Source organism: Sorex fumeus, unplaced genomic scaffold (genome assembly GCF_029834395.1).
Source record: "Sorex fumeus unplaced genomic scaffold, SorFum_2.1 ptg000054l, whole genome shotgun sequence".
In the NCBI taxonomy this organism is placed as follows: Eukaryota; Metazoa; Chordata; class Mammalia; order Eulipotyphla; family Soricidae; genus Sorex; species Sorex fumeus.
In genome coordinates, this window is record NW_026606111.1 from 6,594,765 (window position 1) to 6,615,910 (window position 21,146).

Sequence of the window (21,146 nt, forward strand, 5' to 3'; positions counted from 1 at the left end):
TTGGAGAGCTTATTGCTTATAGCTGTAGATATAACTGTTTGGTATTAAGACAACAAATAAAATTAGAACCCATGCCTTTGTATTTGCCAGTGGCCATAGAGAAAATGTGGGTATTTACTGAGTTTGATTGCAGATATTCTGTGCTGTCTTCTGCTTCTTTCTCTTTTTCAGTGTTTTCTTCTTCTTTTTTCTCTTTAGATGTCATGACTGTATCTCTACATTTCTACAAAGTACACGTTACCCCAAATCAGGAATATAGCAAAAATCAGACTTGCCCCAAGTCTTTGCAGAAGAGACACATCACTAAGGATGGAGTTCCCATGAACTAGAACAGGCAGCGGGTGAGATCCAGGAAGTCATGGTTAGCCACCAGGAACACCTCAATGAACACAGTTCTTCTACCTGGTTAGTGCTATGACAAAAGTGATGAAACGCACACATGCACCCTTGTTATCCAACTTTCCTAACTAGAAAGCTTTCCATCCAAGTCAGAAGAGGTTGTACCATTCTAGAGAGTCTTTCTTGCAAAGACGCAAAACCTCATGTACCATTTATGTACATAAAAATAGAAATATTGTTATTGCCAGAATTAAACATGTGGAGAAGCATGTACAAGAGGCTAAAATCCAAAGCATGAAGTTTCATCAACATTGGAGATTTGGGGGACAGAATGGTAAGGTGCTTGCCTTTGCATGGGGCTGACCCAGATTCAGTCCCTGGCATCCTATATGGTCCCCAGATAGATCACCAACAGGAGTGATCCCTGAGCACAAAGCCAGGTGTGGCACCAAAACAAAACAAAAAAGGGAACTGGAAACATTGATGGTGGGAAATGTCCTCTGGTGAAGGGACGGGTGTTGGAACATTGTTTGCTGAAACCCAGTCATGAACAACTTTGTACCTGTGTATCTTACGGAGGTTCAGTGAAAGAAAGGGTGTGTGTGTGGATGGGGGTGTGCGTGTGTGGAGAACTTGACAAGCATGGATTTTCCATGCAAATGAAGTATCTACCAATTCCCCCTTAGCGCAGAGGCTAGAAGGAGGTTCACACATTGGAGGATTCATATGATCTAGCTTTTAGGGTCTAAGAGAGGTTCAACCCAGTGTGTGCCAACACTGATGGTGTACTTAATCCAGGGCACCCCCTCCCCATTAGGATCCATGCTTAATGGCATTATTTCCCTAAAGCATCAAACATACTGCTGCATATGCAATAGTTGACTAACAAGTACGAATAAAACTGGAAGTGTCCCAACAGTGGCTTGGAAAGCTGAAACAGGGTGGATATTTTTCACTTCTCCCGCTCACAACCTTGCATTGTTTTCCATCAGACAGGTGTCTCTATAACATACATACAACCTAAGCATGGAATGTGTGGACTCCAGGGTCTCTAGGAGAAAATAGACCAGTATATTAAATTAAACAAAATGTACATGGCTGGGAAGATGATCCGGGAGTACTTATCAATGGCGTGGGTGTCGATCCTCATGCTCACGTAATTGCTCCTTGAACTTTTCCTCTCCGAGGCCACAGCTGGCGGCACCATCATCCTGTCGGGCTTCTCCCTAGGCTCTGGCATGAAGTTGTCCAGGTCGTCCACCTCCCCATCACTGTAGCCGCCGTCCAGCATGACGGGCCGAGCTTGAGGGAGCCTGCAGGCACAGGGCAGCTGGGGACAGGTACACCCGGGAGCTGAGTGCACCCTCTCCTCTGTGTTTGGCCAGAGCCACCATACAGCAGGCAGGGCACTTGCCTTGTATGTTGAGAGTTCCATCCCTCAACCCCATATGATCCCCCCCTCCCCCGCCCAAGCCCACCAGGAGTGATCCCTAAATGCAAAGCTAGGAGTCAGCAGTGCCAGAGGGTAGATCAAAACGACAGAAAAAAAAAAAAAAGAAGGGGTTGCTGGAGTGATAGTACAGCAGTTAGGACACTTGCCTTGCATGTGGCCCACTTGGGTTTGATTCCCAGCATCCCATATGTTCTTCCTTCCCCCAAACTACTCCCCCCCCCCCCCACCTCCAAGTGTACCAGGAGTTATCTTGAGTGCAGAGGCAGGAGTAACCCCTGAGCAAAGCTGGGTGTGGTTTTCCCACATCCTGCCCTGCACAAAAATAGACACCAATAGACACCGTGTAGAGCATGTGCTTGTTCATGTGTGTGTGTGTATGTGAGAGAGAGACAGACAGACAGACACACAGTCAGACAGCGAGACAGACTTTAAAATTTCAGTCCCTGTAAGGGGTTGGGGTGGGGGAATGAGGGTGGTAAAACCCTGGGATGAGCCTGAAGTACCCAGGTCTCTGAGAAAATAGTGCCTCTTACCACAAATTCAGGAGCATGCCTACCATCAGATCACCAAGAACGGCACCCCTGAGACCATAAATGGGAGCCCCGGGGCAGTGGTCTGCAGATGCTCTGTGCCTGAATTTGTGTATGAGTGCGTGTGTAATGAGGGGGGATTGGGAAAGGTTTGGCATGGTGGGATGTCTACTCCTAGGCAGTCAGAATCTTCTGGGGAAGAGAAGCCTTGGACCGCAAGAGCTTGGAGCAGGGATACCCCAGGAGCGGGATGGGGATGCTGAGGGGTGCTGGAGAATGTCCTGGAATAAAGGTTGTGCTGCTCACCCCCCCTCCTCTGTCCCTCTGCATTGGGATTGTTTCTGATTATCACTGAGCAGTAAGACCTACCAAGATTACAGGGAGTGGGTCTCTTGGTTTGATTGGGCCACACCCAGCAGGGCTTACTCCTGGCTCTGCACTCAAGGATCACTCCTGGTGGGTTCCAAGGACCAAATAAGGTGCCTGGGATCGAACCCAGGTCAGCGGCATGTAAGGCAAATGCCCTTCCTGCTGTACTGTCACTCCAGCCCCCTATACAACTTGACTGAGCAGCTCTTGAATTTGGGTGAATACAGGATCCATCTTTGCACCATATAATGTGGAGCTTGGGGCCCGGAGTAAATTTCACATGGTTTCCATGTGCTATTTTGTTTGCTCTTTTGACCTATCTGACCTGGGTAGCAAAGGGGGTGTCTTCACCCCCACCTTTTTTTCCAGAGGTCTGACCTGCTCTGACTGCGGACATGCCCCAGGCTACAAGCCTGCATAGGGACTTGGGCTCCGGAGAAACGCACCTTGTCTCGACGCTTCCGCTCTTTGCGCTCCTGCACCGTGGTCAGGTAGTTGACGGCCGCGTACTCCAGCACCGAGAGGAACACGAACACGAAGCTGACCCACAGGTAGATGTCCACCGCCTTGATGTAGGACACGCGGGGCATGGAGGCGTTCACGCCCGTGATGATGGTGGACATGGTCAGCACCGTGGTGATACCTGCCACAGGCAGGCTGAGTTCAGTCACTCGGCAGGGTGGAGAGCAGCACCCTGCCTTTCCCTCCATCACACTTCACATTCTCTCTTTCTTCCGTCTAGAGAGAGATCCCCGAGGCTGGAGCGATAGGACAGCGGGGAGGGCGTTTTTGCTTTGCATGGGGTTGACCCAGGTTCAATCCCCAGCATCCCATAGGGTCAACCCTTGAGCATTGCTGGGTGTGAGCCCAAAACAAAACGAAACAAAACAAGGTAAAGGTAAAGGTAAAGGCCCTCCCGTTGATCGTCGATTTGCTCAAGCGGGCCCAGTAATGTCTCCATTGGAACAAAACAAAAAAGTTATAAAAGAAGAAGGAGCTGGAGCACAGCGGGTAGGGCGTTTACCTTGCATGCGGTCAACCCCGGTTCCATTCCCAATATCCCATATGGTCCCCAGGCACCGCCAGGAGTAATTCCTGAGTGCAGAGCCAGGAGTAACCCCTGTGCATCCTGTGTGACCCAAAAGGCAAAAAAAAAAAAAAAAAAAAAAGAAAAAGAAAAGAAGAAGCACATGCAGTCTGCATCCACCAGTTCCTTCTGCCCTGAATGTGTCCATCCTGCTCCTTAGTCTGGCAAGCCTTGGCCTTTCCAGTGCCGTTTGTATGAAGCTGCTCCCCACCTCTACCAATCAGACTCTTTTCCCTCTGGGTACCGTTCCCTCTGGGTATCACCACTGTGCCCGGGTCCTCCTTGGTCCCTCTGTGCAGTGCCCCAGATGGTTCAGCTCTGGGACACTGATTTCCGCTCCATTGTTTAAAGCAGAAGCTGCAACCCCCCCCCCCCCCCCCCCGTTGACTATGTTTTCTTGTGATAAGATTAAAAAAAAGGGGGGGGGTAGGGGATGGGCAAGGGCACCAGGTCTATTGGAGTTTTTTGTCCTTGCTGCTGGGGTGGACACATTCCCTCAATTGGGGCTCAGCAGTGCCCCCTGCTGGAACTGCCTGCACTTTCAGCAGCACCGACAAGAACTCAAAGGACAGCTTTATTTTTGTTTTTACGTTAAAAAAAAATTATCAAGGGCCAGTTTTATTTAGGTAGGAGCCACTTACTGGTGTTCAGGGATTACCGGTGTGCCTCCTAGAAGTGCTTGTGTGTGTGTGTGTGTGTGTGTGTGTGTGTGTGTTTGTGTAGGGGGTTAGTCATCTAGCTCTGAGTATCAAACCCAGAGTCTCATAAATGCTAGACCAGAGTCTAGAGCTTAAATCACTTGATCAGACCCCAAAGGTCAGATTTACCTAGGCTGATATTTGTCTCGTTTACAAGAGACAGGCATTTTCATTTGGTCTGGGGCCACACCTTCTAAAGCTCCAGGGCTGATTCCTGGCTCAGTGATTCCCTCCTGGCTGTGCACAGTGAACCATATACTGTGCCAAGGATCAAGCCTGAATCGGCCACAGGCTATGCAAGTGCTTTAACTCCTCTCCCATCTCTCTGGCCCCAGAAGGCAGTGTTTAAGAGGAGACTGTGTGTTAAGCACAGCAACTGTTGAGATGAGTGTGTATTTAGTAGAGCAACTGTTCAGGCAACAGGACAACTGCTAGAGATGAGGACATCTATCAGTGGCTATTTGCCAGACTTCAAACTCAGCTCGGAATATTTGCTGGTGAACTCAAAGTCATAGGGGACTGGCCCTTTGCCAATCCAGTTTCATTCAGACCGGGGTATGGGGGGGGGGTCACCTCTCCCTTGAAGCCCCTCTTGTCTAGACCAGAGTCTAGAGTACTACTCTTGTCTGAGTAGTGGTGGCATGTGTGATGGAGCAAGTGCAAGATTTAAAGTGGGGAGGAGGGCAAAAAGCCAACAAGGGGAAGTGGGTTCAGTAGCTGCTTTCCGACAAGTAAGCATTAGGATTAGAGGGAAGGCTTGTTCAAAGGCAGGTTCAGAGACAGAGGGATAGTACAGATGTGATAGCCCATGCATTGCCTGTGACTGACCCCAGTTCAATCACCAGCACCGCAAAGTCCTCTGAGCATACAGCTCTGGGACCTTGAACTCAGCATCATCCAGCATCACCCAGCATCACAGAGGTCACCTGGGTAATCCCTGGCATTTTAGGGCCTGACCAGCATTGCACCTTTGGGCCCTTGAATTAAACTACTGGCTTGGTTAGCCTAGAATTGCTGGGATTGGCCACTTCTTCCCCTGAGCACCTTTTGAGAAGACAGTCCTCGATAAAATGCATGTTCTCCAGGGGCTGGTGTTGTGGGCCAAGTGGGAAAGCATGTGTCTTGCATGTATGAGACTCTGGGTTCGAGGTCAGGAACCACGTGTGCCCTTCAAGTACTGCTGAGTATGACCTAACACAATAAGAAAGATGCGTTGTGGAGCATGGCTATGGGCACAGGAGCAGATAAGACCTGATCTTGCAAAGTGGTCCTGAAGAGAGGCCCCGCGGAAGGGAGTATCTGGGCAAGGCTGGCAAGAACAAGGTGTTAGCACCAGGTAACTGACCTTGAGCCTCACTTGACCTCCAAGTCACATGAGCTCAAGACACAAAAACTGTCATGTTTGCTTAGCATGTCATCCTAACTGCAACATCTAACCTTGACTGGCATTGGACCAGGGCAAAGTAGAGCAGAAAAGGTAATAGGCCAATAATGCTAAACTTTGTGATTGACCTTGCTGTAAGCTGAGACCCTCTATAAAATACGTGTGTATTTGGCAATAAAGTGAACAGCCATTGGCTGCTCCAGAGGGTGTTTCTCTACACGTCCATCATCCTTTGCTCCACATCTGCCCAGACCTGGTGCACAATGTGTCCGGGCATCTCGAGAAAATTGTTCCCCAACAATGCATGTTTCTGATCTTCTCAGAGACTCTCATTTTAAAGATGTAAACAGGATCCAAGATTCTTCATCTTCATTGATCCATTTTTAAGTGAGTTGTTTCTTTTGTTTTGTTTTGTTTTTGTTTTAAGAGAAAGTATCAAAGCTACTCTTACAAGTGGGGAGTTGGGGCCCAGGAAGAGCATCTCAGGATTCTTCACTTCTGTTTTGGGACCCCATCTGTCAGTGTTCAGGTTTCTTTCTGGACCTGTGCTCAGGGGACAATGTGAGGTGCCAGGAGATACCAAGACAAGCTCCTTGCCTGCTGTACTAACTAGCTCTCCAGCCTGGATTCTTCACTTCTAACAATTTCCCCCAAACATTCTTTCACAAGGGTCCTTGGGTCACCTTTTGAAAGTCCTTGCTATAGGATATAATTTTCTTTTCTTTTCTTTCTTTTTTTCTTTCTCTTTTTTTCTTTTCAGGCCACACCTGGTGATGCTCAGGGCTGACTCCTGGCTCTGCATTCAGGAATCACTCCTGGTGGTGCTCGGGGGGGACCCTATGGGATGCCTGGGATTGAACCCAGGTTGGCTGCGTGCAAGGCAAATGGCTCCCTGCTGTGCTATCACTCTGGCCCCAGGATATAATTTTCTTATGAAAGTAGACAGAGGAAATACCCACAGACCAGGAAATACCCACAGACCAGGAAATTCGACCCCAGCATGAGACTCCTAACAAGACCAAAGGCAAGCTGTTTGCATGGGCACATGAAGACAGTTCATCTGCTTAGATGGTCCACTCCTCCCTCCTGTACTGGGAGTTGAACCCAGTACCTCACACATGGCAGACACACACTCTACCACTGAGTCATATCTCTACCCCCTACATACCTGTATAGAATTTTGTTTGTTGGTTGGTTATTTTGTTTTGTTTTGGGAACCATACCCAATAGTGTTCTGGGTACTATGTGGAGTTGAGGATAGAGCCCCAAGCTTTCTGAGGGCAAAACATATACTCTGCCCTTTCAGCCTCCAGTAGACAGACTTCTAACAATAGATTTTATTTTTGGAGGGGGCCACAATCAGCTGTACTCAGGGCTGACTCTTGACTCTGTGCTCCAGGAAGTACTCAGGGGACCACATGAAGTGCTGCAGATCAAACTTGGGTTAGCCATGTGCAAGGAAAACATCTTAACCCCTGAACGATCTCTACAGTCCCAATAATGGCATTTTAAACTTGTGAGTCAATAAAGTTTTTTTCAAGTTATCATGTCAACAGAGAGTTAGGACTAATAAGGCTAGTTGAAACCGGGTTCATCTGTTAGAAAGTAATACTTGCATTTCCAGGCTCCTGGGTCAGGCTTGTGCAATGTCCCTTACCTAAGGGCACTCTGGCCGGCACAGCTCTGCGATCGATCCAGAAGGACACCCAGGACAGCATGACCATCAGGGTGGCGGGGAAGTAGGTTTGGAGCAAGAAGAAGAAGATGTGACGACGCAATGTGAAGTTAATGTACAGACGGTTGTACCAGCCTGTGGGGGCACAGGAAGAAAAGAGCTGGCCCCAGAGTCCCTCTGCTCCTTCCCTAAACAGATTTTATCCAGGGGATCCTCCTGGTCTCAGAGCCTAGCAGGAGGGGGAGCTTGTCACCCACATCATGAGGGAGCCTCCGATCTTTGTTTTTCTTTCTTTCTTTCTTTCTTTCTTTCTTTCTTTCTTTCTTTCTTTCTTTTTTGCTTTTGGGTCACATCCGGCAATGCACAGCAGTTACTCCTGGCTCAGGAGTAACTGCTCAGGAATCACTCCTGGCAGTGCTCAGGGGACCATATGGGATGCTGGGAATTGAACCTGGGTCAGCTGCGTGCAAAGTAAATGCCCTACCCGCTGTGTTATCGCTCCAGCCTCCACAAGGACATTTTATTGACACATGCTGCCTCTGTCTTTACTTTTGTTCATCCCTTTGTCCAGGCAGCAGCAGGGATTGAGCAGAGCGACAGGCTAACCCAATGATCTAAGGCTGTGTTCTGGAGCCGCAGAGATAGTACAGTGGGTAGGGTGTTTTGCTTTGCATATGGCTGAGCATCCCGGAGATGGTCCCCCAAGCACCACCAGGAGTAATTCCTGAGTGCAGAGCCAGGAGAAACTCCTGAACATCACTGGGTGTTGCATAAATAAACAAGGCTGTGTCCTAACTCACAGGCAAACCAGCAAAGTGGGAAGTGGCAGACTGTCACCTCCCAGTATCCCTTCTCTCCCCTGTGCGTGGCTGTTGTGAGGAGCAGAGGTTACAGGTCACCTGATTGCTGTGTGAGCATTTAGTTCTGGTGCTTGGGGGGATGCCACTCAGTGGGTGGTGCTGCTTGTGTGCCCTCTGGTTGTGGTGCCCGGGATTCTGTGGCCCCTCCTCACATGCTGGCCAGAGTCTTCACTTTAGCTGTGGGGCTCACACACTCTTATCTTTGGTGCTCCAGAGCCCACGGGCTCCGTGGCAGTACTGGCTATCTCAGAGAACAGAGTCTCTGGGAGCACGTTGGGTGGGTGCACGGGGGTGGCAGCAGGGACTGAGCTCACGGCCTCGACTTGCAGGGCAGGCACCTGGGATCACTGAGTCATCTCTAAGGCGTCGCGAGAAACATAATTGTCGTAGCTGCTTGACTTGTCGTGTTTTGTAACAGTGACCTGCATAGATGGAGCAGCAGGGGACGTAGCATGCTAGGGAGGGTTCCTCAGAAGACAAAGATTCATGGGTGGTGTATGGAGACAATGCACATGTGTGACCAGAGCGATAGTACAGCAGGTAGGGCATTTGCTTTGCACGAAGCTGACCTGTGTTTGATGCCTGGCATACCATATGGTCCGCCAAGTCTTTGAGGAATGATTCCTGAATGCAGGGCCAGGAGTTAACCCTGAACACCACCAGGTGTGGCCCCCAAACCACCCTGCACCCCCAAAAAGATGCTCATGTGGTGTGTTACAGATAAAAAAGAACTGTGCTTAAGAGACTGAAACCCTATCACTCATGCCATTTTTTTTTGTGGTTTTGGGGCCACACTTGGCAGTGATCATGGGGTTACTCCTGGCGTTGCTTAGGGGACCATAAGGGATGCCAGGGATTGAACTTCGGTTGGCAGCATGCAAGGCAAATGCCCTAAATGCTCTTCTATTGCTCTGACTCCTCAGTCATGCACTGTTCTAGCAATGAAAACCACAACTGATTGTTCTTGTTTGGGGACCACTCTGGCACTGCCTCGAAGTGGTGGTGCTTGAAGACACTTGCGCCATCCCACGGATTGAACCCCTGCTTCCTGACTTGCCAAACCTGTGCCCCAGCCCACTGAGCTGTTTCCCCAACCAGCAAGCTGCCACTGATTTGAGAAAACCTGAAGGGTGATGAAGCACACACGTTGATATATGGACACTCGGATGTGGCTTCATTAACACAAAATGCAGCACACCAGTGTCAACGGGTTCCCCTAGCAGGAGGAAAAGGGGTGTTTCAGCAGCACAGCTAGGCTGCCCCCAGGGAGGCCACAGAACCAGGGGCTGGGAAATAGGAGGGCCACAGCCTGTCTGGGCCCCCCTGTTCCAAAGGTGGCAACACAGCCCACAAGAACATAGGCTCTGGTACAGAGGCTCACCAAGAAGGCCTTACTAAAGAGCCACATGAGGACGGAGCCCGAGGGGATGCATTTGGAGCTCAAAGCCCAGAGGGGCTGGGGGAAGCAGAGAGAATAAGAATGGAAGCAACAGTCCAGAAGCTGGAAAGCCGCTTGCTCTGTGTCCTGTGTGGGAGATGCCGGCCACCTCTCCTGTCCTGTGGCCGCCTCAGTGCTTAGCATGAAGTTTCTGCTGCTTGCACTTTTCCTGGTGATTTTTTTCTAAGGTGGGCATCCAAAAGTTGGGGCTCGGGTTCCCATCTCTGGTTTCCAGCATAAGTGGCACGGGCTCGACTGAATTCCCGTGGCTCCTGAAAGAGTCCAGAGAGCGCCCCTCACCCCCACCAGCCCAGCCTGCCCCCGAGCGCCACTGCAGCTCACCTGTACTGCTGTAGAAGGCCAGCTTGGCGGTGGTGTGGAATTTCTGAATGAGGAACTGGGACAGCGAGATCCGCTCATCTGTCTTTAAGGAGTCATTGCCTTTTTTCCAGTACAGCATGAGGTCGTCTTCGGTATAGGCATCTGAAAGGGTGAGGACAGCGCTCCCATCAGCCATCGTCTGTCATTAGTGTTTAGCAGAAGCTGGCTCTGAGCTCCCACACAGATCCCCGGGATTGCTACGACAGAGCCCAAATTACCAGACAAACGGCTGTCTGGGAATGGGGAGACAGCTCAACAGGCTGGAGCACATGATCTGCATGTGGGACCCCCAATTGCTGTACAAGGTCCCATCCCACAGCTCAGTTGCTATCTGTCAGGGACAGATCATCTGAAGGCTCCATGTCTAAAGAGCAGCAAAATTTCATATATGGTGTAATATAATAGAAATTTTAAAATAATAACCTAAACTGGAGAGATAGCACAGCGGTAGGGCGTTTGCCTTGTGCATGGCCAGCCCGACTGAGCCAGGTTCGATTCCTCCGGCCCTCTCAGAGAGCCTGGCAAGCTACTGAGAGTATCATGCCTGCACTTGCCAGACAAAGCCTGGCAAGCTACCCGTGACATATTTGATATGCCAAACACAGTAACAAGTTTCACAATGGAGACATTATTGGTGCCCGCTCGAGCAAATTGATGAACAATGGGAGGACAGTGCTACCGTGCTACAGTGCTAAACTGAGAGTAATTTAATACTTTAGATATGAGGGTATAGGGACCTTCTAGGCAATGCTCAGGGTCTTATTCTCTGCCACATGATTCCAAGCTCAGCCTCATTGGTGCTGGGGCCACCAGGCTACCCCCCTCTGCTGCAATGGGCATGGGGGTGCTGCAGATTGGGCTGAGTTTTTGGCCTGCAAGCCAGGCCTTCAGCCCTTTGAGCCCTATCCTTTTTTGCCCTGCCCTATCCTTTTCTCTATTACTTCAAAGAATGAAGACAGGGAGAGATAGTACAGTGGGTAGAGCACATGCCTTGCTCACGGCCCAGCTGAATTCAATCCCCAGCACCCAATATGGTCTCCTGAACCCCACCAAGAGTGATCAATGAGTGCAGAGCCGGGAGTAAGCCCTAATCACTGCTGACTGTGGCTCCCCAACAAAATTTAAATTACCTCCCCCTAAGGGTCTGGAGTGTGGCCAACTGGATTTGATCCCCAGCACCCCATATGGTCCCCAGGAGTGATTCCTGAGTGCAGAGAAAGAAGTAACCCCTGAATATTGCCAGATTTTATTAATAATAATAAAAATAAAGTTAAATAAAAACCTTTTTTTTTTTTTTTCAGAACTCCCTGATTTCTCTTTCATTCCTGACTTCTAACTTAACTTCCTATGTCCCCTGGGCAAGGCTGCTACTCAGTTGTTTAACCAAGTAGGGCAAGCAACTTACTCTCTTACTGTCTTCCCAGTTGTTTAACCAAGCCTGAATGTGGGCATTGCAGAGTGGGGGTGGGAGGTCTATAGAAGTCGCATCTAAAGCCATATGGCTTTGAGGAAAAGAGAGTATCCAAATCCAGTGATGTGAAAGTCCTTTGTAGCAGAAATCTGAGTTTCCCAGGATAAAATTCCACCTATGGTTGGCTGGGCCAACTGCACCCCGAGTTCCCAGCTGCCCTACCCTCAGGCCCTTCAGATGTCCTACTGCCTCTTCCAGCCCCAAACTCTGGACGCCAGACCTGAGCCCAGCTTCCCACTGCCATTAGCCCTGGCTTACAAGTGTTTTGTTTTCTTTGCTTTGATGCAGGGGATGGAACCCAGGTCTTCCGCATGTCAGGCATGTACTCTGATACCAAGTCACATCCCCAACCTAATATGTGAATTATTTTTTCTGCTCTGATGGTATGAAATCTATATGCATTTGCTAGAAACTATGCTTTGGGTTTTGATTTTGCTCTTTTCCTGGTGATAGTCAGCATGATGCTCTTTCTGATTCAGGGCAGCTGCTCAGCTCACCGTAATTGGGGGGGGGGGGGCAGCCCTCTGGCAGCTGTTTTCAACCTGCTGCATCTTTCACACCCAGCAATCACTTGAGCTCCAGGCTTCACACTTCCTGCAGAACAGCTGTTTCAGTGAATATGTCATCCAGGCTTTCTGCTCCCATTTCCAGCACAGTTGTCAGCAAACAATGGGGTGTAATCAAGCCCTTATCATAAAAATGGGCTTTGTGTGACAGGATCTCTGCCCAAACAAGTTTTCTGAGAACATTTTAGGCATGCAACTCTGAGCTGAGATGTTGGATAGTTAGAGGCATAAGAAGCACTTTTTTAGGACCAGAGAGATATTACAGCAGGGGATTTGCCTTGCATGCGGCCAACCTGGATCCTATCTTTGGAATTCATATAGTCCCTCAAGCCCTACCAGGAGAGATCCCTGACCACAGACCCAGGAATAACCCCTGAGCACTGCCACTGTGGCCGCAGAACCAACAAAACAGAACAAAAAGAGCATTTTCGACAAGATATTTTCCGTTCATGAGGGGTTCACTGCGTTATCCGCATCGCCAGTAGAGGAATATCTACATCTCTCCTTGTGCGTGGTGCAGCTGACCCAACCTGGAAGCAGGAGCATTTCAGGTGGAAGGAGCTTCCGGGGGTGGGGTGGGGGTGCAGGAAAGGGGTTCTGGAGCTCGGGAGTTTGGCCCTGTGAACTCTGTCCTCAGGCTAGCGACAGGGTGGGAGAGAGTGAGCTTCTCCCCAGACTCGGGGTGCAGGGGCAAGGACAGACAGACTGTGCAGCCAAAGAGGTTTGCCATGCCCTCAGTGCTGGGCTCTTCATGCCCCGTCCCTGCCAATACCCCTACCCCTAGCAGTGTCAGGTGTGGGGCCTCATGCCTTGGACTATTGGAGCCGGCAGCCAGGCAACAGCCCACGGGCCCAGTGAGCACCCCCAGTGGGCACGGGCCAGGGACATGGCAGCAGGTCTCTGCAGCTTCAGGCAGGTGGGTCAGGAGGACTGGGTGGGGAGACCAGGTGAAGTCCATTGGAGGAAGCAATGGGCTCTTCTCTAAGCAGAGCCTAGAGAAGCTTGTGGAGGCCCCGAGCGCTAGAGATGTGAGTGGTCAGTCTGGGCTCTACCTTAGCTGTGCTCTTCGCAGGACCCTGGAAACGTTCCACATTTTCGGGCTTTCCTGCAAGTTTTCTAAGGTCCCTGCATTGTGCCAGAATTTCTCAACCGCTATCTCCACTCACAGTGTTTTGTTCACCTTTTCACACCCCGGTAATCACAGCCAAACCTGACTTTCCAGGGAAGCCTTTCTTAAAGGGAATCTCCAGGTGAGCAATAGAAGGTTGGAGAGATACAACAGACAAGAAGGCACTTGCCTGGCATGGGGCCAACCCGGTTCGACGTTCCCCCTCAGTCGCACATACAGTCTCCTGAGCACTGCCAGGGGTCACGCCTGGGCACAGAACCAGTAATAGCCCCTGAGTACTGCTAGGTTGGGTGTTCCCCCATAAGAAACATTAGTAGAACAGGTGAAAATGAGTTCTTTGAATGACCAGTGTGCCTGGGTAGGCAGGACTGGCAGAGATCTACTCTCTGGGGCCTGCTCTAGCCCTCGCCCCAGGCAGCTGCTCTGGAAAAGCGTGAAACCTTCAGGTTCCACAGAAGAGAATGTTTGCTCAAGGGCATTGAAAGGGCCAGTGATGACCATGGAAGGTGTGAGTGCAGCATTGTCATGGGTGGAGAGATAATTCAGATGACTAGACTGGGGCTGATCTCAGGCACTTCCTGTGACCCCCAAGCACTGAGATGGGAATATTTCCCACCAAATTCTGGGTATAGCCTCCAAACAAACAAATAAAAACAACTAAAATGGTCCCAGAGAGACAGTAAGAGAGTAAGTGCTTGCCTTGCATGCAGCCAATCAGAGTTCCATCCCCGGCACCCCCTACGATTCCCCGAGCTGTGCCAGAAGTGAGGATCCCTGAGCGCATAACACAGGAATAGCCCCCGACCACTGCCAAATATGATTCCCCAAACCAAAATAAAAATAACAAAATAAAAGAGAGGGCCAGAGCCAGAGCACAGTGGGCAAGTACCTGGCAACCTGACTCAATCCCTGGTCCCCTCCATGGTCCCCCAAGCAACACCATGAGTGATCCCTCCTGAGTGTGGAGTCAGAAGTAAGTCTTGGGCACTTTCGGGTATGGCTCCCAAACAAACAATAATAGAATAAAAGAGTCATCATGGCCGGTGGTAGGGTACACGCATCACACATGCATGAGGCCTGGGCCCAATCCCCAGCACCACAAAGATAAAAATAAAAATTGACGCACGCACATGAATGAGGAGCACAGGCTGTTTCCTGCACTGGGGGCGGGAGGGGGGGTTGGGATTCCAGGGGCGCTACGTGCTGCTGTCGGGGCTCATGGCTACTCACAGCTTTCGATTTCCAGCGAACAGGTTTGCGTGTCCAGGGGAAACCTGCTGAAGTCCATATTGCACATGGCAGTCACTGTGACCCTGGAGACAGAGGACACAGCCAGTCTTTTAGCATAGCTGCAAAAAGATGAATGGAAAAGCGGAACAGCTCTGAACGCAGACGAACGACTCAATGTCCTTCAAGCTGGCAACCCCCTTCCTGCACTTCCGAGGCTGTGTCAGGATCAGGGCATCCTGGGATCAGCATGGGACAAACACAGTGTGTCCACTCATTCCTATCCCATCTGAGCTCCCGCTCAGGCTGTGTCATGTTGGTGGCTTCTGGGCCTTAAGGCATCTCATAGTCTGCCATGGCTAAAAGGCCTCCGAGAAGGACCAGCCCAAATTGGTGGATCCCCATGACTCACCCTTATGGGAAAGGATATTTCAAGTCCTGTTGCTAGACAGGAAAGAGACAGATTATTTATTAAACCAAGTTCTAAAATGAGCCTAGGGGGTACAGATAGTACAGGAGTGAATGTTCTTGCCTTAGCACATGGCTGATCCCTGTTAGGACCCCGACACCTCACCCAGAAATGATCCTTGAGCACGGAGCCAGGAGTAAGCCCTAGACCCAAGCCTCACCCCATCCCCACCCCCACCCCAAAATCCTACTACTCTAGCAAGAATGCTGTGACCTTAGAAACAAAAGTTGACAAACTCAACATCCTGGGATGATAACTGTGTACAAATGAATGATAGCTATTTAACATAAAGACATGCATAAGTAATTTGAAAATGAACTTAAAAATGCAGATGAGAGATGTGGAAGGAAGTCTTTAAGAAGAAACCATTATGTACCTTGCAGGGAGAGTTTGGGTTGCAGTCTGCAGTGCTCAGGGGTTGCTCTTGGCTCAGTGCATGAGAGTTATGCTTGGCAGTGTTCAGGGCGTTCATGAAGTAATGGGAATGAAACTCCCCCTGACCCCCCACCACACATACAGACACACACACACACACACACACACACACACACACACACACAAAGCCTGCACTCAGCCTCTTGCGCTAGTTCTCCAGTCTCATTTGTTTGACTCTTGATAGTGACATTAGACTTCTTTTAGAGATTTTAATTGAAATATAACATACACACCAAATCCTAAGTCTCAGCTTGAGACACTTCCCCAGTTGTGTTTTCAAGACTAAATAAATTCTTTGAGGGTTTTGCTCATGTTGTTACATCGTTTCCTACTTTACACCTGTTGGAAAGGCTGGAAGATCCTGACTCAAAGACTGGAGGCCAGTGCTGTGTGGCCTTGGTGCTTTTCCTTTGGCACCGTTAGGTCCTCAGGACGGTGAGACAACTTGGGCTCCGTGAGGGGCCGCACCTGAGGCTGTAGAGCACCGTCCCGTCGGGCTGCACCCTCAGCATCACGTTGTCCGTGGTGGTGTCGTGGATGAAGGAGCGCTTGGAGTGCACGAAGAACATGTCGGGCACCCAGATCTTCTTCACCAGCCGCCCGTCGAAGGTCATGCTGAGGTTGCTGGAGCTGGGGAAGGCCAGCCGCTCGTCCTTCCAGTAGTGCCGCAGGTACAGTGTCATGGTGAAGTCCTGGGGGGACAGGGGCCACCCACATCCTGAGTCCCTCACGCTGGGGGCGGGGACCCCACCCACGGGGCTGGGATGGACACTGGGCGGAGTGAGGGTGCTCCCTGGGGTTGGCAGTGGCAGCGGAGGAGGGCCTCAGGTGCCACTGCAGTGGGGAACCCCTGAACCCTGCTCCCGGTCTCCCCCTCCACTGAGAAGAGCTGCTGCAGCAGGGGGGATCTCAGGGCTGCACAGGGACAGGGACAGACACAGGACAGGGACAGACATAGGGACAGGCCTAGCTGCATGTGTGCCAGAGCCTCAGAGTTTCTGACAGCACCTCTTACTCGCCCTGAAAGCAGGTGGGGGCAAGGACAAGGGATCACGCCGCTCTCTGAGTTGGGACCCTCTGATGGTGCAGCCCCCGTCCATTCTGTACCCTCATCTCCTGGTATCACCCCCCACAGGAGCTCCTTGGTGTCCTGGCTCTGACCTGATCTTGGGAACCCAAATGAGAGACAGCCTGAAGAGGTTTCCTACAAGTCAAGGAGCTGTGGAACATTCCATTCTTCTTTTTTTTTTTTCTTTTTGGGTTACACCAGGAGATGCACAGGGGTTACTCCTGGTTCTGCACTCAGCAATTACTCCTGGTGGTGCTGAGGGGACTATATGGGATGCTGGGAATCGAACCCAGGTTGGCTGCAAGCAAGGCAAATGCCCTACCTGCTGTGCTATGGCTCCGGCCCTGAATGTTCCATTCTTGATCTAAACAACACTGCAGCATGGTTTCAAAAAAATACTAGCTACTCCTGCACATATGTACTCAGACCCAGAGCCCATGTGTGCAAGCTTGGACCTGCTCGTTTTGGGAGAGGGGCTGGCTTCCCAAAGTAGCTCAGAGGTCCAAGGGTGGTGGGTACCTCTTGGCAATTCTCAACTAGTGTTGAAACAAGTGTTCTGATGCAAGGGCCCAAGGACACAGTGTTGCGTGGACCTTGTGGTGCTCAGCTTCTCTCAGGCCATTGGCAGTGCTAGGAGCCTCCAGAGCAGCACCTGAGGAGGCTTGGGGGTATATCTCGTGTGGTTCCAAGAGGGCATTTCTGTGTCAAAAGCCGGGACCCAGAGTGGAAAGAATGAGCAGGTCTCTTTGTTCTGGTTCACACTAATTGGGTAGCTTGTGCACATGTTTTGAACTGTCTATACCAGTGATAAAACAACTGTGGGCACCCACTTCTGGTTGGAATCAGAGGCCCTGAATCCAGGGGTGCCAACTCCTGGTCTAGCCCAGGTCCTGTGCACTGTCCCCTTGACCAGCGCCCAATCAGAGGAGCACTCACCATGTCCACCTCTGAAATGCTGTCCAGGCTCTCCACCTGCACGTCCACACCCACGGGAACGGCCGGACCTGGCAGGGCACAACAATATTTACTCTTGGGGTCGGAGAGATAGTGCCTTCTTGACATGAGGCTGATTTGGGTTTGATCCTCGGCATCCCATATGGTTCCCTGAGCACAGTCAGAAGTGATCCCTGAATGCAGAGCCAGGAGTAACCTCTTAGTACTGCTGGGTGTTTCCTAGATCTCAAAATATCAAACAACAGAAAAAAAAAGAGCACTTATTCTCAGCACTGGATCACCGGCTCTTCTAGAAGGCTCAGCTTAAGAAGAATTTCCCAGGGCACAGCAAATCAGACTTGATGTTCCCTCATGCTAAGATATAGTCAAACTAGACGTCAGAGGTTGGCTCCCTGAAGTACTCCAGCATAGGTTAAAATAATAAATATCTTTTGTTCAGGGGCCACATCCAGTGACGTTGGTTTGGGGACTACTCCTGACTCTGTGCTTGGCCATTGCTCCTGGCAGTGCTCAGATGTTGATCCCAGGCCTTCTGCATTCAAATCCTATGCTCAGGCCCTTGCACTGTCTCTCCAGCCCCAGTTATAACAATATTATCTTGGTTTGAGTCACAGCACTAATGGGATTACTCTATAGTATTCCTCTTTATGGTTTTTGTTTGTTTGTTTGTTTTTGTTTTGTTTTGGGGTCACACCCAATGATGCTCAGGGGTTAGTCCTGTCTCTGTACTCAAGAATTACTCCTGGCTATGCTCAGGGAACCATATGGGATGTTGGCTGCATGCAAGGCAAATGCCCTACGTGCTGTACTATCACTCCTGCCCCAGTATTCCTCTTTCGTTATATATGTTCACCTAGGACCTAGGTCAGGCATAAGAAGCTGCCCCTCAACACAGATCACCCATTTTCCTGATCGGATTACCTCCTGGCTTTGTGTCCCTGGAAACCAGTGTTTCTGCATGATCATCAGAAAGGCATTGTTTGGTAAATAGGCACATGGAACCAGTCATGTTCAGGCCCTTACAACTGTCTTCACCACATGATGGAGCAGCCTTGGCAGAAGGTTTTTGTGTGTGCACAAGTGGGCCCAGGTACATGCAGGTGAGCCCACATGCATGTGTACATGTAGGTACTCATGTTCATGTTCATATGTGTGCACATATGCATCTGCCTGTGCACGCATTTGTATGTGTGGTAGGTACATGTGTGCCCAATGTGTATCCACATATATGAGTGCGTGTCTGAGATATACAAGGATGGCCTTGAAAACCTTAGATTTGGGGACATTTCTGGGTCACAAAAACTCAATATTCATAAAGAATAAGCAGGCATTGAGAGGAAATAGATTTTTGCCACTTCCCTTTATGCTCAGGCCCGGAGATGGGCATGGAAGGAACAGAATCTGAAGTGACAGCAGCAGGGCATGGGCCAGAGGAGGCTCCTCTCTAGAACCTAATTACTCTTTGGATCACCCTGGAATAATAAAGGGCCTGAGGATGACTTCTAAAATAAGTGAGTACAATAGCCAGAATCTGGAAACAACTCATGTGCCTGAGAACAGATGAGTGGATATGGTCCATCTACACAATAGAATATTTTATGCAACTATGAGAAAAAATGAAGTCATGAAATTTGCTTATATATGGATGAACATGGAGAATATCATGCTGAGTGAAATGAGAGGGACAGACATAGAATGATTACATTTATTTGTGGCATAGTAAAACACACACACACACACACACACACACACACACACACACACACACACACTAGTATGAGAATAATGCCCAAAGACAATAGAAACGAGGGCCAGGAGGACTCGTCCATGGTAGGAAGCTTGCCACCGAGGGGAAGGGGAGTGCGGTTAGGACAAGTATGACAATGAAAGTTGGAAATGATCACTCTGGACAAGAGCTGAGTGCTGAAAAGAGGTAAAGTGATATACATGATAACCTTTCAGTAACAGTATTGCAAACCACCATGCCTAAAAAAAAATAAAGGAAAATGAGAGAGAAAGGGAGAGAGAAGGGGGAAAGAGAGGAGAGGAGGGGAGTGAGAGAGATGGGGGAGGGAGAGAGAGAGAGGAAGAAAAAAATATCTGTCATAGAGGTAGGCTGTAGGGCGCTGGGCCTGAGGGAAACCGGGGACACTGATGACAGGAATTGTGCACTGGGACAGATGTTGAAACATTGTATGACTGAAAGGAAATTATGAACAACTTTGTAACTATGTATCTCTTGGGGATTCAATAAAAATTAAAAATAAAATAAGTGAGTAAATACATACTTTTGGTTTCTGGTCCACTCTGGGGATCATGCAGATTGAACCCAGACCCTTGAGCTACCTCTCCAGGCCCTTGAATTTATGATTTTTCCCCCCAAGGGTAAAACCTCCATTAAGAACAAAATCTCTTTTTGACACAACAGGGCTGAATTTAAAAAGCTGCAGGCTAAAGTTCAAAGGACTCTGGCATTGATCTGCACTAAGTCATTTTTTTCTCAAGCTATTTTCATTTCCTTGACCCCAGCAGATCATGCTCTGCCCTTGGATCTGTCCAGAGCCGTGTCTGCTCTGCCAGCAACCAGAGAGAATGAACTGAGCCAAGGTTGTTAATTCTGAGCTTTGCAGGATGTGGCTGACCATCCTTGCCTGGCCCTCCCACAGCTACGGTGGCCTCACTGATCCTGAATCATGCTTCTTGGGAACGTTGGCCCAAGGACAACTGTGCAGGCCTGTCTGGGCCATCAACCAGTGGGTGAACCCACAGGACAAGGAGGACCAGGCCAGGTTGAGGGCTGAGCCTTGTCCCGAAAGCACAGCCAGTGCAGACCTGGTCAGAGAGAAGCCAGGCTGACTGGTGGGAGCCCAAGAAGGCAGGCCAGTGGCCAGAGGGTGCTCCTACCTCCAAAGCCAGGTCTCATGCTGAAATCATGGTCGTCTATCCTCAGGAGCTGCTCCGACTTGGTCAGCGGGGACTTGGTGAGGTCTGGGCTCCGCTTCAGAACCGGGCTGTGGAGACGGGGGACACACAACACGGGTTACGTCCTGTAACCAAGAGGGATAGAGCCACATGCTCTCACATTCCATCTGCCTCCAGACTTTTACATGGCCCCTCTTTATTTCTCCAGCTTTTTGGGTACGCTAAGCCAGCAGGGCCAAAAGGCAATGGTTTAGAAGCATGATTAGGGGTTGAAGACTAAGTACAGCAGGTAAGGCAAGTCCCCACCCAGGTTTGAACCCCAGCATCCCATACGGTTCTCCAAGCACTGCCATGGGTAAAGAGCCAGGAGCCAGGAGCCAGGAGACTGAGTACCACTGGGTGTGACCCAAAACCTAAAAAAGAAAAAAAAGAAAAAGAAAGAAAGAAAGAAAGAAAGAAAGAGAGGAAGGGAGGGAGGGAGGGAGGATGAGGAAGGAAGGAAGGAAGGAAGGAAGGAAGGAAGGAAGGAAGGAAGGAAGGAAGGAAAGAATCACAATTAGAGGCCTTTAAACAGACCAGTTCCAGGGCTGGAGCTGGGATAGCAGTTAGGGTGCATCCTGGCACCACATGGTACCCCCAAGCAAGCAGGGTGTGACCCTAGATGTTCCCAGCACTTCTGGGGTGTCTTTG

General features: G+C 50.0%; 1 protein-coding gene across 1 annotated transcript; it reads right to left on the reverse strand.

Moving 5' to 3' along the window:
• Positions 1-1,372: 1,372 nt before the first annotated feature.
• LOC130033381 (gamma-aminobutyric acid receptor subunit rho-1) lies at positions 1,373-20,545 on the reverse strand. The gene is made up of 8 exons (XM_056125068.1): positions 20,439-20,545; positions 17,517-17,584; positions 15,980-16,203; positions 14,611-14,693; positions 10,176-10,316; positions 7,518-7,670; positions 3,138-3,334; positions 1,373-1,669 (listed from the first exon to the last, which is right to left on the reverse strand). The coding sequence occupies exons 1-8, from the start codon at positions 20,455-20,457 to the stop codon at positions 1,391-1,393; spliced, it is 1,164 nt and encodes a 387-aa protein (XP_055981043.1). The 5' UTR covers positions 20,458-20,545; the 3' UTR covers positions 1,373-1,390.
• Positions 20,546-21,146: the final 601 nt, after the last annotated feature.